This window comes from Lissotriton helveticus, chromosome 3_1 (genome assembly GCF_964261635.1).
Source record: "Lissotriton helveticus chromosome 3_1, aLisHel1.1, whole genome shotgun sequence".
Taxonomy (NCBI): domain Eukaryota; kingdom Metazoa; phylum Chordata; class Amphibia; order Caudata; family Salamandridae; genus Lissotriton; species Lissotriton helveticus.
In genome coordinates, this window is record NC_136061.1 from 402,434,935 (window position 1) to 402,452,088 (window position 17,154).

Genomic DNA, 17,154 nt, shown 5'->3' on the forward strand with positions numbered 1-17,154 from the left:
ATTCACCAGTTTCGGGAGAAACTCCGGCTACAGCATTAACTGGGGAAAATCGTTGCTCCATGATTTGCATGCCCCCCCCGCCCCCTTCCCCATCTCTATTCCACGCTACTGCCCGAACCGTCACAGAGGGGTTCACATATCTCGGTATCTTCATCACCACTGATCCGACAGCCCACTATGAGAGGAATCTCCTACCGCCTCTGTAGAGGTTTAAACACGACACTGCCACCTGGAAGAGGCTTCCGTTGTCCCTGTTGGGACGAGCGGCTCTTTTTAAGATGATGACACTGCCATGTTTCCTATACACTCTCCAGAACTACGCGGACCTAGTCCCACAGAGGTATTTTAAAGAAATAGAAGCCACCCAGAGGGATCTACTATGGGACGGAACACCGCGTATCTCACTCCATAAATTGACACTTGGCTGGTACGATGGGGGGATAACACTTACAGACATCAGGAAATACTACTGGGCAGCACACCTCTCGGCCATCAACCAAGGTACATACTGTGGTGGTGGCGACCCCGGCTACGGGATGGATAGATGGCTTCTCCCGGGAGGGAAATTTGTGGCGACGATTTATTCTAAACCCAACAAATACCCCCTTACAGGACCCAAAAGACACTCGGTCCAACTCTGGCCGCAACCTGGGATGGGCTGATAAACGTACGCTGGCTACCCCACTTTGGGTTTCTGAATGGCTGGGCACACTGGGTCGGACTAAAGGGTTCGATAAATGGGACCTGATAGAGATCTCCCGTATAAAAGACCTCTGGGGACCTAGTAGCATGGTGGTGTTTGCCTCACTACAGCTGACGAACGAACGAGCACACACGGAGTACTTTAGGTATGTGCAGGTTAGGCACTTACTTCAGGAAAACATCCCAACAGGCACGTCCCTTCCGGAGTCCTCCCACTAGAGGACAGGCTGCTCGATGGTTATCTGCCAGAAAAGGCCATTTCTCTCACACAAAAAACTCTTACATCACACCCCTGACCCCCTAGTCAAACTAAAGGAAAAGTGGGAGAGGGACGGTATGGAGATAGATGACAAGGAATATTGAGGAGGCGCTTTCGTCCCCCAAGAAAGTGGCAATATCAGCGAAACTGAGGCTGATTCAACTTAAGATACTGCACCGAGTATACCTCTCTGGTAACCAAATGGTGTTGATGGGCAGGAGGGAAGAGGGGAAATGTGGTCTCGAAGGGACATTTATGCATGTACTTTGGGAGTGCTCTTTGATACAAGCCTACTGAAAGCAGGTACATGCATGCATGAGTACAGTTTTGGGGGTAGAAATGCGGCTTGAAGCCAAAAGGTGTCTCTTAAACATCTGGGAGCCCACAGACCTGACGGCAAAGGGCAGAATAAGGGCGACGCTAGGCCATACTATAGCGAATCGCATTGCACGCCTATGGGGGGCAGTAACACCACCAACTGCCCCCAGAAATGGATAGCAATACGGACAAAATGGAATGTGTACCGTGGCAATCTTTGTGGACCCCCCGATCCCATCCCTTGACGTACCATTAACGCCTTATACTGAAGTGAAATGTGTCCATCTAGTAATGTATAACATCAAAAGTTGTGACATCTGTGTGCGATCCCGAATATGTGCCACTGAAATAAGTAATGATTTCCGGCATGTGATGACCATTATGTTTAACGGTGTTAATAAAAAGAGTTATAAAAAAAAAAAAACTGAATTACCCCTGGTTTGTAGAATGATGCATGATTGGACACTAAGGGCCAGATGTATCAAAGCATTTTTCAATCGTATTTGCGAACGCAAAAATGCGTTTTCAAATGTATCAAGCGTGAAGAAATTGCAATATGGGTAATCGCAATTATTTGCGATTACCTAAATTGCAAATGCATTTGGGGAATTGCAAATTGCGATTCCCTAAAAGCTATTTGCGATATTCCCTTAAGGAATCACAAATTACCACCAACTACAAGTTGGTGGTAATTTGCGATTTACTTGAAAAATTAACTTTTTGTAATTTTTCAGAGTGCTATGGGGCACACATACATGCCCTTGCACCACATGTGCGCACATGCACATTTCAGGGGTGCAACAGGGTGTCCTTTAGGAACCCTTGCACCCTTGAAATTGCTTGCGCAATTTGCGAGTACCTATTGGGTACTCGCATATTGCGTACGCACTTTCCATTCATTCCAATGGGCCTCTTTGCCCATAGGAATGACTGGGAAGCCATTCCTTATTTGTGAATCGCAATTTGCGAGTCGCATATAAGTCATGTGTAGGAATCGCAAAAATGATTGCGATTCCTACCTACCTAGCATTTTGCGAGTCCTTAATAGCGATTCTCTAAAAATCGCTATTAAGGACTTGCAATCTGCTACAATGATACATCTGCCCCTTTGTAAATTTAGTTTTCACACTTCTTTGTTTGATGATCTCTAACATTTTTCATATTCTTGTATATTAATCAAAAAACTGCTTCAGAGGACTAATAAAAACAAACTATGATCACAACCCCCTGAGACCCTTAGTTGGAAAGTTGATTATGATGGCTTTATGGTGCATAGCTTGTTAAAACAATCTTTGTATTGCTTAATTTCTGTATTATTGCGTAGCAGGTATGATTGAATATTTATAAATGCACACTTTCTCTTAATGTAGGCATGTGCATTGCTTTGAACATTCATTGCTGCTTTGCAGTAACAGACAAAAAATGTAGTGGCATGCAGGCGTATGTAACATATATAATGTGAGATTATGTATGATTGTATGTTCCACAGTTTGTTTCATGGATTTCCCTAGAAACTCTACCAATTCTGATTCATGTGAATGGTCGATAGGGTTGTGCCATCTCTTCATGTATGTAATGAAGCAATACTACTTTCTGATATCCAAGATAATTAGCCTCCATCTGTTCTTAGGGCTGGTCCCCATCTTTCTGTGTTCAAGGTAGGGTACCTAGAGCTGGTTGCTTAGGGCTGTAAACGAAATCAAGAAATAGAGGTTTCTTGATAGTTTTGCTAATAAGAACCGTAGTGGATCCTGGTTCTTTTCAAATAGAAATCAGGCTAATGTGTCATAACATCCTGATGGTTACGTAATGCATCTAGTCCCAGTGCAATTCGTATGATCTTGCATGTTCCCCAACCAGTGCTTAGTTTATAAAATAAGTACTGGTGCCCAAGGTTTTTATCAGATGCCTGCAGCCAGTACTGAAGAATGTTGTGATTATCAAATACCATGCTGAATAGTCTGGATGCCCTCTCATGCATGCCTTTTTCTTCCATCACCATACTATCCTGCCCTTCATTTCACTCTTGCAGGTACTTTTTCATCTCTGCTACCTCCCTATGTCACTGATTTTCGGTCTTTCATCTCCTTCCCTCCCATTGTGTTTTCTCTTTTTTTGTTGTGTTTCTAAATCTGTTGAGGAAACAAAAGTGCAGATGCCAAAATATTAAATGCTGGTGTGTCCCACCTGCAACCACTGGCTCAAATTAAGTACTCTCCCAACTATGGTTTGGGGACCCCCAGCTCCTATGGCAGCTATTGTTTATTACAGCCAAGGAATGGACTTAAACAAGAGCTGTCCCTCAAGATCCTCCCTACCGGAAACTGCCCTACTCTGAATGGTATTCATTCCACCAAAGAACTAGAACACTAAAATAATTCTAAAGTGACATCACAAATTAAAGGAATGGACAAGCTATGTTAGGAATTAATAGACCAGAACTATTTCCAGGTTATAACAGAGGTCTCAGATTCAGATGTAGTTTCATTAGCATTTGGGGTACGTCTATTTGTGGTTGTGAAATGTCTCATTGGCTTTTTGAATATTCTTTGTGTAGTTGTTGAACAGGCTTGTCTTTTGAAATTAGTGCTGTACAAAATATTTCTGTAGAAAAAGCATTTTTGGTGTTAACTATGGGTTACATTACTGATGGGGGAGGCATTTTTATCTGGCTTATTTTGTTCTGTGGAAAACCTATCATTTGGGTTATTGTTTGGGTATTGAGTGCTGGCCTCTCTTTCTCCAAGAAATTGAATTTTTAAGCTTTTTGTCTCTCATTCTAGGATCTGCTTAGCATTGTGGCAAGTGTGCTGCATTTGGGGAATGTTCAGTTTGTTACTGATGAGCAGGGCAACTCACAGGTGACCACAGAGAACCAGATCAAGTACTTGGCCAGGGTAAGTATCACCACTGGAGTTGAATCTTGTTTCTATAGTGCAGATGGAATGACTGGACGTCTTATACACCCCAGGAACCACCTTGGCTTCAAACTTTGTATTTATACCATGGAGACTACTAGCCCTCCAGAAACAATGCTGCAATGATTGGGGAATTGTTATATAGATGGGATGCCCTATCCTGTGCATTGATGTATGGCTCCTTCCTCATAGACAATACAATACAATAACATTTCATTGATGCAGTTAACGATAAAAGCATTTCTAGACAAGTGACTAGACTACACACATTACTGTGGGATCAAATGAACGGCTTGGAAGTGATATTTCTTGTCTTGCGTTACTGTCTTACAAGTTGGAATGTACAATAATGTGTACCTTATGTCAATAATTGTGCTACCTTGTCAATTGTACAAACTGAGAATGCAAATGTCATTTGCTGTCAGCAAGTTTGTTATTTAAACTAATAAAAACTTTAAAAAAGAAAAAGCATTTCTAGACCTCTGTTATGCATGGGACATCTACTGTGCTGTAAGATCTCCCTAATAAAGTGACCCTCCTATAGAAACGGTGCATTTGACAGTGGTCATGGTATCAGTTTGGAAAGTGAGCTAGAGCTACATCCTTCTCCAGCTACTGGTGGATTACAGGTAGAAGGGGAGTAGGGGTTCAGTGATATTGCTCTGATGCACAAGGTGTCCGATGTGAGTGTGAAAAACATTAGTCTTCGTAGACTGGCAAGTTAAAAAATACAGTTTACCCAAACTCTGTTCCAAACTGTAGGTGTACCAGATCCTGTAAAAACCCATTATCAGTATCAGATTGAGAACTTCTCTTGGCTTATCTCAGGGTAAGCCCTTCCTTTGGAAAGTCTCCCACTGATAAGTCTGATTAGAAGTCTCAAAATGTGTTCACTGAGAGAGCTTCATGTTAGCTCTTTCTGCACAGAGGAGGAAGTAGGGCAGGTGGGGTCATCTGAATTCATGAGTGGGTTTCCTGCAGTTCAAACAAGTTCAGTGAAAGGTCTTTTTTCAGAGGTCCAAACAAGCGCTTCCTTTCCAGGCAGGAAAGGGGGCAGAGTGGAGGGTGCAGGCCTGCAGTCCACAGATTTAGCCACTGCTCAGCCTGATCTTCTGAGGTCAAGTTGATGACTTTGTGCTCACGAGAACATGGGTTGTTAAGGGGATGCTTGAGGTGGGTTGCGAGGTTCTGAGCTCTGTAGTAAGATGCACCTACTCAGGATTTTGGTTGGAATTCAAGCACGTGAATGCTGTCCAATGAGTGTAGGTAGCTGGTGCAATCTGGTAGGAGCTCATTGTCTGCATTCTAGACTCTTATTGCATGTTTTGAGTGTAAGTGACAGATCTATGTCATTACAGTGCACTGCCTTTAGCCTGAGCATGAAGTAACATGCCATTAACATGACTGTTCATAATTGCAGCTCCTTCATGTGGACGCATCTGTTCTCCGAGATGCACTGACACACAAGAAGATTATTGCCAAAGGGGAAGAGGTGAGTGTTCGGGGGTCGGGGGCATGGGATATAGGCTGAATAAGAGCGGAGTATGCTCACTCAAACAGTAAGATCAAAAATGGGTATTAATGTAGGGGGAAGAGGTGTGCATGCACATCCAAAAGGGAAAATGGAACTTGCACATGTGGGATGAGCAGAACCGGCATGGTTTAGTAGTGAAATGTAATCAGGCTGAAGATGAGTTTTCATGTGATGGAGAGTGGGGTGGAAAGTAGGTGTATACCAAGAGAAAGAGGCCTGTGTGCTGAAAGGGTAACAATAGAGGGTATACACAGTGGGAGGAAGAGATGGGCATGCACTTCTAAAGTGGATGAGAGCATGCGTTCGCAGCAGGGACAATAAAAAATGTGCATACTCCAACAGAAAGAGAAGAGATCACGCATGGCCGAGGTGAGAAGGTGCATATGTATCTCCGAAAGCAAACCCACCATTCCTATCCAAGATGGCCGCCTGGTAGGAGCTCTATTCCGGAGCTCCTAGTGCTTGGGATCCCTTTCTGGATTTATCCCGGTTAGCACTCATCTTAGCGAGGAACACAAGTAACTGGATTGTAACCTGAAAGTAACTGGATTGAATGCTGTAACTCACGTACCTGTAGCACCGGCGGCTGGGACCCCTGCCACTTTCGCCTGCCATCCTCATCATCTGTGGAGCCCAGGACGGTGGGGGAGAGCCTGCTGTGGTTGCTGCGGTCGCCGAGGAGGCTGGTCACGGTCAGCAATCCGGGCTCGACCGGGAGGCTGTGGACGTCAGAGAAGCGCTGCCATCGCTTTCATCGGATCTACGGCGGTGGGTTGGAGCCTGCCGTGTCTGCCTGCTGAGGCTGCTTCGATCACCGGTCTCATCGGACCTTCAGCGACGGGCTGGAGCCGGCCGTGTCTACGGCGATCACCGATCACAAGCGGGCACTTCAGGCATCGGATCCGGCCAGCAAGGCATCGGATCTTCACCGTGACTGCCTGCCGGGGCTGCTGGTCGCTCTAAGCCTGCAGAGCGGAGCGAAGTGGCGAGGCCATCCCCCCCCCATACGGAGAGTGCCGACGTGGAGGCACCGGCTACGGGAGCGCCAAGCCCTGAATCACGAGGCTCACGGCGGAGGCACCTCTGGCCTCTCCCCTCCTCACCGGAGTGTCCATTGGGAGATTTGACATTGTTTTGCGGCGGAGCCCTTGACGAGTAGCGGGTGGCGGAGCCCCTGATCAGTAGCGGGTGGGCTCCAGTGACTCTGGGGAGAGCTGGGCGGCGGACCGGCTGGATTGCGGCTTCGGCGGCGTAGGAGGGCGGACCGCGCTGCAAACATGGAGAGAAGCCGCCTCATAGCCCCGCCCCCAGGAAATGCACCGAAGAATCAAAACAACGCTGATAGCATAGCACCACCTTTGACTATCAGTCATTAATGGAGATATTATTTCTATGGAACCTAAAAAGGAATCTGCACACCGACAACGTGAAAAAGGGCACAGTGAAGCCAGCTGATCAACCATCTCGTAAAAAAAACGGCCCCAAGACTATGGCAAGGTATCGTGCCCCCTGCTCAGTTTCTCATTTTTATTTTTAACCGCTTTTTAAGCTGTTTTACATGACTGTACTGTTGTGATCCTCTGCCCAAAATGGCTGGGGCCATAAAGTTGTAGTATCTACTAGACTCCATTTCCCCTGTCGTCCTTAGAAAACAGATCTTCCACTCAAAATGGTTGGGGTCATAAACCTGCAACAACAAATTGCCAGACCCCCACAAAGCTAATCTATAAGCACTGCCTCCCCTTGGCCTTCCAAAATAGACATAGGACTCACCTCCACCCTCCCAGTAAGATAGAAACAGGACTTCCTCGAAACTTGTCTGCATCCCTGATCTCAGGGCATAAGAACAAAGATAGGACTACTATACACTATACTCTCTGCCATCTTAGACTAGTCAATCCCCATCTCCTCATCATGCCTAACGAAGCGGCCATCTTAGGCTAGTCAAACTCTCTACCCCTCCATACACACTTCTTAACCTCTTCTCACACCCCCCCTGCGCACACCTTAGCTCTTATCCTACACCTACCCTTACCCTACACCCCTCACCTGCCCTTTTTTTTTTTTTGCAGAGTTTTATATAGCGCGAACTAGAACCAAACCGAATCAGTTATCAGAGCGCTTTACATAGCACCAGTTACGTTACATGAGGACACACCTTCCCCCACGTCCATCATGGAACCCACGGGCAAACACACATATAAAATTAATTACCCCCCAGAGCTCTCCAAAAAAAACGCAAAACGTTTTAAGCACAAATTCATAAAGTCCCACCCTGAAACCCCCTTTTTAGACACCTACTACTCCCTCATCAATGGTACTAAGAGCACTGATATCATTCTCTACACTATACGCAGAGCACAATGGAGAAAAGCATTCCTCACCTTACTCACCATATCGACCACCAGGAAAACTGCCCATGGCATAACACTTTCCACCACACCATCCCAACTCTACCCAGCTAGAGCATCCATCACTATCTACAATAACGGTACTATCCTAATTCAATCCACAGACAGAAACCTTGACCTATTTGACAACCTGTTCCCCACCTTCAAAGAATACATTTCCAACGCTCAGATCCCACACCATCAGGCCTCTAATACCAACATCCTCGACCCCACAGCACCTCCTACCATTAACACGCACCTCTTCCCTCCCCCCGGTACTCTACTTTTTCACCCCCCGGCTTCATACACCCCACACTCCTCAATCCCAGACGCGGATCTCCCCGTCGCCATCAACACCGCCACCCCCTCCACCCCACTCCCACTTAACCAGAACCCCACACATCCCACTATTATTTCAGAACAACAAACCCCACCTGACTGCACCCTACACAACATGACTCTCTCCCAACCAATTTCCCTCTCCTCTCTTTGCACTCCCTCCACTCCTAGCCCTAATCTCTCCCTCAACCCCCCCCCCCCCTCTCTTTGCACTCCCTCCACTCCTGGCCATCATCTCTCCCTTAACCTCTCTCCCCCCCCCCACTCTGTGCACTCCCACCACTCCTGGCCCTCTTTCCTCCCACAGCCTCTCCCCCCCACTCTCACTCCCTTCTACCACACCATCATCCCCGCAACGCCCAGCCTCCACACGTCCCGCAATAGGCTCACCCCCTATCACTGACTCCCCGTCCAATAACAACAATACCATCTCTAACCCTTCCACTCCCTCCCCCCAACCTCCCTACCTACCCGAACACCAACACACTCACTATCACCTCCTACCCCAACTCCACCCACCTCACTGACTCCCCGTCCAATAACAACAATACCATCTCTAACCCTTCCACTCCCTCCCCCCCAACCTCCCTACCTACCCGAACACCAACACACTCACTAACACCTCCAACCCCAACTCCACCCACCTCACTAACCCCCCCACCTCCTCCCCCCTCCTACTCCACTAACCAAGACACTTGCTCTCCATCTATGCCCACCCCCAACTCTGTACCCCACCCCACGCTAGACATGATCAAGTCAACCCTCCTCCAAGTGAGAGAAGAACTCCACACCCTCAAAGAGTTACTTCTCACACACCCCAGACACCCCCCCCACCTCCACTTCTCAACCTAACAACATATCCCCCTCACATCCTACTCACCCCCTACACTGGACCTCTATCCCCTCTCACAATACCTCTAGCCGCCCTCGGCGCACTATCAAGACTCTCTCGGACCCTGACATACACACCCTTCTCCGCACTTATGTCCCGGATAGACGAAACCTCTTAGCCACCACACACCTGCCTATTCCTACGATTCTCTCCAACCCTCTCAGACACCCCACGCATAACTACAGAGGTTCTGTCCCCAACAACCTCACAAAAATCCCCCTCACTTTAGATCCCTCCTCCTCCCTCTGCACCCCCAGACTCAAATGCGCACTCCTCAACTGCAGATCGGCCCAAAGACACGCCTCGGAGGTCGCTGATCTCATCATTTCTTTGAACCTTGACCTCGCCATCCTAACTGAAACATGGTTAACTGAATCTTCTACTCCTATCATGGATATCCTAGTCCCCCCCCAACTACTGCATCATTAGACTTGACAGTTCCAAGAAGGCAGGCGGTGGAATCGCATGCATTTACAAGAGCAACCTTTCAATTAATAAAGTCACCTCCCCTTCTCTTACCTCCTGTGAATACATCTGCCTTGATGTCATCAGTGAAAACAAACCTGTATGTTCTCTACACATCATTTACCACCCTCCTGGGGACAACATCACCTTCTCCCAACAACTCATGGACACAATCTCAATCAACTCAGGACAGCAAAACACACAAATTTACCTGAGCGATTAAAATCTTCACTGGAATGATTGTAGTGACGCAGTGGTCAATAGCCTCAAAAATTACCTTAATGCTTCCGACCTCACCCAAATTTGCAACAGCCCGACCCATGACAAAGGCTCTATCCTTGACCTTATCATCTCCAAAGAAGGCACTACTCAACTTGATTCAATCCAACCATGTGACTGCTCTGATCACCATATTGTCACATTCTTCATCAAGGAAAAAGTTAAACATATCCCGATCCAAACCTCCAAGCCCAAAGCCTGGAAAAGAGACTTAAAGAAACTCGATCCAAACTCTCTACCCCCTGACAGCTGCAATCTCCTACTTCCCCCTACCGGCGTTACTGACGTTCAGTGCTTAACTGACCACTATCTCAACTCTGTGACCTCAATAATCAACGAGGCTGCACCGATGCAACTGAAAAGAGTCTCCCCCAAGATCTCCAACCCTTGGTACAACGGGAGTCTCAATGAAGACAGAAGGTCCATGCGAATGGCAGAGCGCACCTGGAGATCTGTTCCCTCAGCTCTGCACCTAAAAACTCTGAAGAAAAAGAGAAACGCGTACTTCAGGAAAATAAAACGCTCAAAGTCAGATTTCTTCAGACTCCAGCTCGACCAAGCAAAAAACCGGCCTAAAAAACTGTTCGAGCTAATCCGATCACAATCCAAGGAACAACCCCAAGCAGTCGACACCATGGGCAATGCACCTTCCTGTGAAGAGTTCTCTGCTTTCTTTAACCAAAAAACTGACAACATAAGGAGCGATCTCCTCATTGACGCAAGCCTATACCCCAAACCCCACTGCGTTACACCCAATGAACCAAAAAACAATGCGGCATGGTCATCCTTTGACACTTACTCTGAAGAAGAAATTGACAGACTACTCAGCACCCTGAAACCATCCAATCACCTCAATGACCCTCTTCCGGCTAACGTTGTAAAAGACTTCACCCCTCTGCTCCTTCCACTCTGGACTAAAATTATTAATTGCTCACTTCAACAAGGAACAATCCCTGACTCCCTCAAAGTTGGACAAGTTACACCTTTACTAAAGAAACCAACTGCCGACCCCACTGATCTAAACAACTACCGTCCTATTACCAACATTCCCACTCTCGCCAAACTTTTGGAAAAATGCGTTCAACTACAATTGACAAAGCACATAGAGCAGTTTGATCTCCTCAACCCTCATTAATCAGGCTTCAGAGCAGGGCACAGTACCAAAACTGCTATGACTCACATAATTGACGACGCCCTACAAATCTTAGATCAAAATGATACATGCCTCCTCATCCTTCTTGATCTCTCTTCAGCATTCGATACTGTGAAACATGAGAACTTACTCGAGCTCTTAAGCACGAGAATGGGTCTTTCTGGGACTGTTCTTCAGTGGTTCACCTCTTTTCTACACAACAGGTCTCAGAAATTCAAGAGCAACAACTTTATGTCCTCTCCAGTACCTGTATCGTTAGGGGTCCCTCAAGGATCCTGCCTATCCCCTACTTTGTTCAACTTAGTTATGGAACCTCTCACCACCCTGCTACAAGCATCCAATGTGCACTTTCACATGTACGCTGATGACACTCAACTATATCTCAAATTACAATCCCCCAAAGACATTATCCGTCTGAACTCAACGATCAGAAACACCCAATCCTGGCTGGCTGATAACCACCTCAAGCTCAATGCTATGAAAACTGAGTTCCTTCTAATCTCACCTCCCGCGAAAATTTCCACCACTCAAACCTGGCTTAAATACCTAACTGCACTCAATGTCCAACCGACCATCGTGGATTCAGCAAAATCTTTAGGCATAACACTTGACACCAATCTCAACATGCAGCAGCATATCAGCAAGGCAACTAAAGGAGCGAACTTCCAAATAAATACCTTGAGGAAACTTAAACCCTTCCTCCCAGCCAAAGACTTCCGAAATGCAGTACAAGCACTAATCATCCCGCGCATAGACTACGGCAGCATCGCCCTCTGCGGCCTCCCCCTAACTACAACTGCACCGCTAAGAGCCTCACTAAACGCGGCAGCGAGGCTCATCACTGGATCTAAAAAGCACTCACATATTTCCCCTGACTTCAAATCCCTGAACTGGCTGCCTTTTGAAGCCAGAATACATCTGAAAATTGCCTGCATGACGCACAAGGCTATACACCTGAACTCACCCGGCTACCTCACTCAGAAGCTGACAATCTCCGGCGGCTCCAGAACCACCAGAAGTGCAAACAATCTTCTGCTGAAGCCTCGAAGATTCCGGAAGGAAAGAGCTTACAAACGCTCCTTCTCAGGAATGGCGCCTAGGATCTGGAACTCACTCCCTCCTGAAACCAGGCTCATCCCCTCCACTTTTCTTTTTAAGAAAGAAGTTAAAGCTATCCTCATGGCTAAATACACTTGAACTACTACTCTTGATCTTTAAGACTCTGCGCCGATCTGTACTACTTGTTTGATCCCTTTGCACATGTGTTTTACTTGTATTATCGACCCTACCCGATTGTTCATGCTCCCTCTTATTTGTACTACTTGCATTGTTGACCCACCTTCCTAACTATGCTTCCTCGTGTACCCACCCTACCTCCTACCTATGTAAAGCGCTCTGTTATCTGCAAAGATCTTGTTCGCGCTATATAAAACTTTCAAAATAAATAAATAAATAAAGGAAATGTGCATTCATGCTCCAAGTGGAAGTCATAGATGTGCACTCCCTCAAATGAACGAGATGAACAAGCATGCCTTAAAATGGTGAAGTACAGCTTACACGTTTTGAGGAGGAGAGGGGAACCTGCCACGGGGTGGAGGAGGCTTGAGAGAGGTCAGGCGAGCATGCATTCAGGATAGCATAACTGTGTATGCACTCAGGGGGTATAGGTCAGGTTTAGGAGAGAAGCATGTCTGTGGCTATTGTGGTGAAGAGGTATGTGTATGCAGTAAAAGCTCTAACTAATTGGTTGTTTGCAGAATATAAGAAGTACCGTTTTGCTGCTTTGCATGAAGCATGTATGGTTTATGTTGCCTTTTTGTCTTTCTTTTAGATGTTGTTTCTTGCATGTAAACATTGTTTTTTTAATTGGAGAAACTTCCAGACATTAATGTTCACTATATTAAAAACTATGATGTTCGTAGCATGTGTGGATAGAGATTCGAATGCTGTGCATACTCTTAACGTCTAGTCTTGTGACTCCTTATCGAATATTGCGCATTGTCACCGACTCCATGTTAGATTCTTTTTTCCGCCATCAGGTTAGGACGTACACCAAGACAGCTCTGAGTTCATCCTGTTCGCAACATGTTTTTGGGCCCCACACAAACACATTTGACACTGACACATCAGGAAAAACCTACTTATGCTTGGACAACGTTTTGTCACGCTGCCGCAACAGACACTTGCTGTGACAGATGCTCAGGCCTCCCCACACTCTTCGGGGACTGCAAGTTCTTCTTTGGACTTTGGCTCCTAAAGGGGGTGATGGAACGGACATTCTTTTAACATTCCTCCCAGTGCAACTCTAAATATCTGTGGTTGAATCATCACGTCTGTTACCTATCTCTCTTCCCAGGCAACAACAGCACTTCATGCAAGTCCCGCCTTTTCTCCCTTTCCAAGTACCAAACTGTAAGGCACTGGGCTTATCACAAAATGCACCAACAGACCTTCTCCGAAACCCTGGACAGCTTTGGTAAAAAGGACCTATTCGGTACCAAAGGTGGTGAGGAGCTCGGCCCCTATGGATTATTGTAAGCCCAGGCATCACTTAGACTGAAGACTGTTTATTTGGGTACCTCTTACCACAAGGAGGAAGAAGCTGAGCCAACACCAATAACCAGCAGCCCTCGTACAAAGACCATGTCCAGGGTCCTAAGTACACCACCCGGCTCTGAGACTAGTGCCACCAAGCCAGGGTCACACAAAAGGTCCCACGTAGAAGTGTAGAGCACCACTCCTGCGGGAATCGGGCACTGAGCATGGACATAAAACACTACCCTCTGCAGAGCCGCAGCCACCTTCGACCCACATTGGTCATCAAGTTTTACAGCTCCCTCAAATCTTTCTTAGATCTCAGGCCTCTCAACAATTACTCCTTGTCAGAACATTTCCATATGATTACCCTACAAAAAGCCATCCCTCTTATCAAACAAGGCATATACTTAACAGTGCTCATCCTCAAGGATGCCTACTTTCACATACCCATCCACCCTGCCCTTCGCTGGTATATTCGTTTTGTGGTAAGTGGGCATCAATAGCAATCAATTCAAAGTACTTCCATTAGGTGTCATTACGACTTTAAGGGTGTTCACGAAATGCCGGGTGTTGGCCCACCTGTAAAGGCAGACAGTCGCATCTTCCACTATGCTAACCATTAGCTGATCAAGAGCGGCATTAGGCTGTAATGCCTTACCAACACGCCGGCATCGTTTTCACTGCTCCACAGCTTTGGATTCACTATAAATGACAGCAAGTCCTATCTACAGCCTCAACCCTTCCAAGGGACCCTGTTGAATGTAGTTACAGGGAGAGGCTAGCCCATTCTGGCTCACACCTGGCTCCATACACAACCCCCAAGGCAGTGGTCATAGGCAGAAGGTCACTGGTAAGATCGAGTGCTCTCTGCATTGGTGGAACAGCAACTATTTGTTGTGGAGCAGACATTTCACGTACCGCATTCAACTAGTGACCATCACTATCAACGCCTCTCTCAGACTGAGGGGTGCACTTCAGCGACATGACTGTTCAGGAGTATGGCCACCTCATCACAAGGGCCGCCACATCAGTTACCTAGAACTGCTAGCCATACCACTAGCCTTCAAAGCTGCCTTACAGGTCAATCGAGGGAAGGTAGTCCTCTTCAAGAAATACAACACAACTACAGAAACAGGGTGGCACCCATTCTCACCATTTCATTAGCTATGGGGATTTGTCATTGGACAATCCACTATGACACACAACTCCTAGCATAACACCTTGCGGAAATGGCCAACAACATTGCAGATCTGATTAGCAGGATGCATCAAAAGGTCCATGAGACGGAACCCCGTCCACATGCCCTTTCAAGGTACTTCAATACTTGACCAAATGGGTACCCCAGAAATAGACCTGCATGCAACCCTTGAAAACACAAAAAGCCCAGACATCGCCTCCATGTTTCCACAGTACATGGGCACAAACTATGAATTGGTCAGGGATCATTTCCTATACTTTTCAGAGTCTCCCACTCCTCCAGTGCATAGTGAGGCAGAGGAGGCAAAGATCCCTGACACTCATCCTGGTGGCTTTTATCTGGGCCAGACAACCCTTGTACACCTATCCTCCGGGAGATGTCCATCAGCCCTCACAAGAAGTTACCGCTCATGTTGTATCTTCTCACAGAGAGCCAAGGCCAGATGAGACAGGCTATCCCCAGGCCGCTCAACCTAGAGTTCTGACACCTGGGTTCTCAGAATTTATTTGCCTAATTTAAACCTTCAGCAAGGATTTATGACCATTCTTCTGGAAGTCTGATTGCCCACTACATGGGCCTGTTATTCCACAAAGTGGAAAAGATTTATCCACTACTGCATTTTCAAGCACCTAAATACCTTCACGCCTAACATCCAGGACATCATCTGCTATATGCTGCATCTGCAGAACCGAGGCCTTCCCTATACATCCTTATGCCTACATTTAACTGCTGTTGTTGCCTTTTGTGCAAAAAAGGGAAACTCCCCCTCATCTACATTTAAGCTTTCATAGAGGCCTTAAAAGGGTCATACCTTCCTGATTACCTCCTGCCCCTTTTTTGAACCTTAGTTAATCCTCATAGGGGCCACCCTCTGAACTTTTACACTATTGCCCTTTCTAGTTACTTTCCTCGAAATTAGCTTTCCTTGTGGCCATTACTTCCCTCAGACACATTAGTGAATTGCAAGCACATACTTTACAAGAACTCTGCCTTCAAGTTGATAGAATTGTTCTCAGAAACCAGTCCTGAATTTCTTCCCAAGGTAGTCTCTTACTTCCACCTTAACCAAACTATAGAGATCCTAGTCTTCTTTCCTCAGTCTGACTCGGTTGCTAGAGCTCTCATGTAAAACATCAACAGGACCAGGCGCTTTGGTTAGTCTGATCAGCTCTTTTTCACTTTTGCGAAACCCACAAAGGCCATCCTTGGCCTAGAAAGATGGGCAGTCAAGTGCATCCAGACCTGCTATCACAAAGCTGAGAGTCCTACCTGATCTGCCCAGGAAGCAACCATGCCTTTCTAGGCACCATGCTTCTAGATGGCATTGGCAAAGTGGCCAACTGGCTCTTTCCACATGTATATCAAGCTGTACTTTGTGGGCATTGTAACTTGCAAACAGACTATGGTTGCCCAGACAGTCTTAAGGTCTTTATTACAACCATTCGCTAGCCACTGCTTTACAAGGTTTTTGTCTCCACAGAGCTGGTGTTCCTACAGCCTCACTTGCTATCAACAGAAAATGTCTCTTTCCCTGTATTCTGGAAGGCAGCAGTATGTAGAACATGTGAATCTTCAGAGGTACACAGCAAGAACAGATGCTTTCAGGATAGTAACATTTTCCTTATCCGTGCACCTTGCCCTCAATACAACTAGTAAGCCACGTGAATTTGGGTTCAGTGGGTCATCATGCATAAATGTTTGAAATGTATTACTAAAATAAAGAAACAAACACATTGTTACACACATGTGGGAAATAGCCATTGTTCAACATAAAATAACTACAAAACTCCAACAATATTACCTTCAGATTAGACATGTTGATATTACGAGCTACTCTACAGAAGAAGCACTGTTCCTCCCATCTTGAGGTATAGCACACAGCACAAGTACATAGGTATTGCTGTAAGGTTTGTTTTGATTATTAATCACTTGAGTTAACTTCTGGAATGTTGTTAGCCCTTGTCACTGTTATGAGAGCAGACGTCTGAGGCTCTTAATCTGAGCCTCAGATTAATTACATTCCCGGCATGCTCTGTGGTTTGGAGCTTTGTCTGACCTTTGTACGCTACTGTTATAACAAGGTCTCTGCTGTTACTAGTCCTCTGCCCAGGCTCTTATTGTTATATCTAGAGGCAGGTAGGGGATGATGCCCAGCAACACTGTCTCACA

The 17,154-nt window shown here is 46.3% G+C and overlaps 1 protein-coding gene across 3 annotated transcripts in view; it reads left to right on the plus strand.

Annotated features, from left to right (window-relative positions):
- MYO1C (myosin IC) overlaps window positions 1–17,154 on the plus strand; it is a 457,043-nt gene that overhangs the window by 293,536 nt on the left and 146,353 nt on the right. For all 3 annotated transcript variants that reach the window (XM_078680174.1, XM_078680173.1, XM_078680172.1), the window contains exons 8-9: window positions 4,063–4,176; window positions 5,618–5,689. In XM_078680174.1, the coding sequence (XP_078536300.1) occupies window positions 4,063–4,176; window positions 5,618–5,689 (186 nt within the window). The remainder of the gene's footprint in view (window positions 1–4,062; window positions 4,177–5,617; window positions 5,690–17,154) is intronic.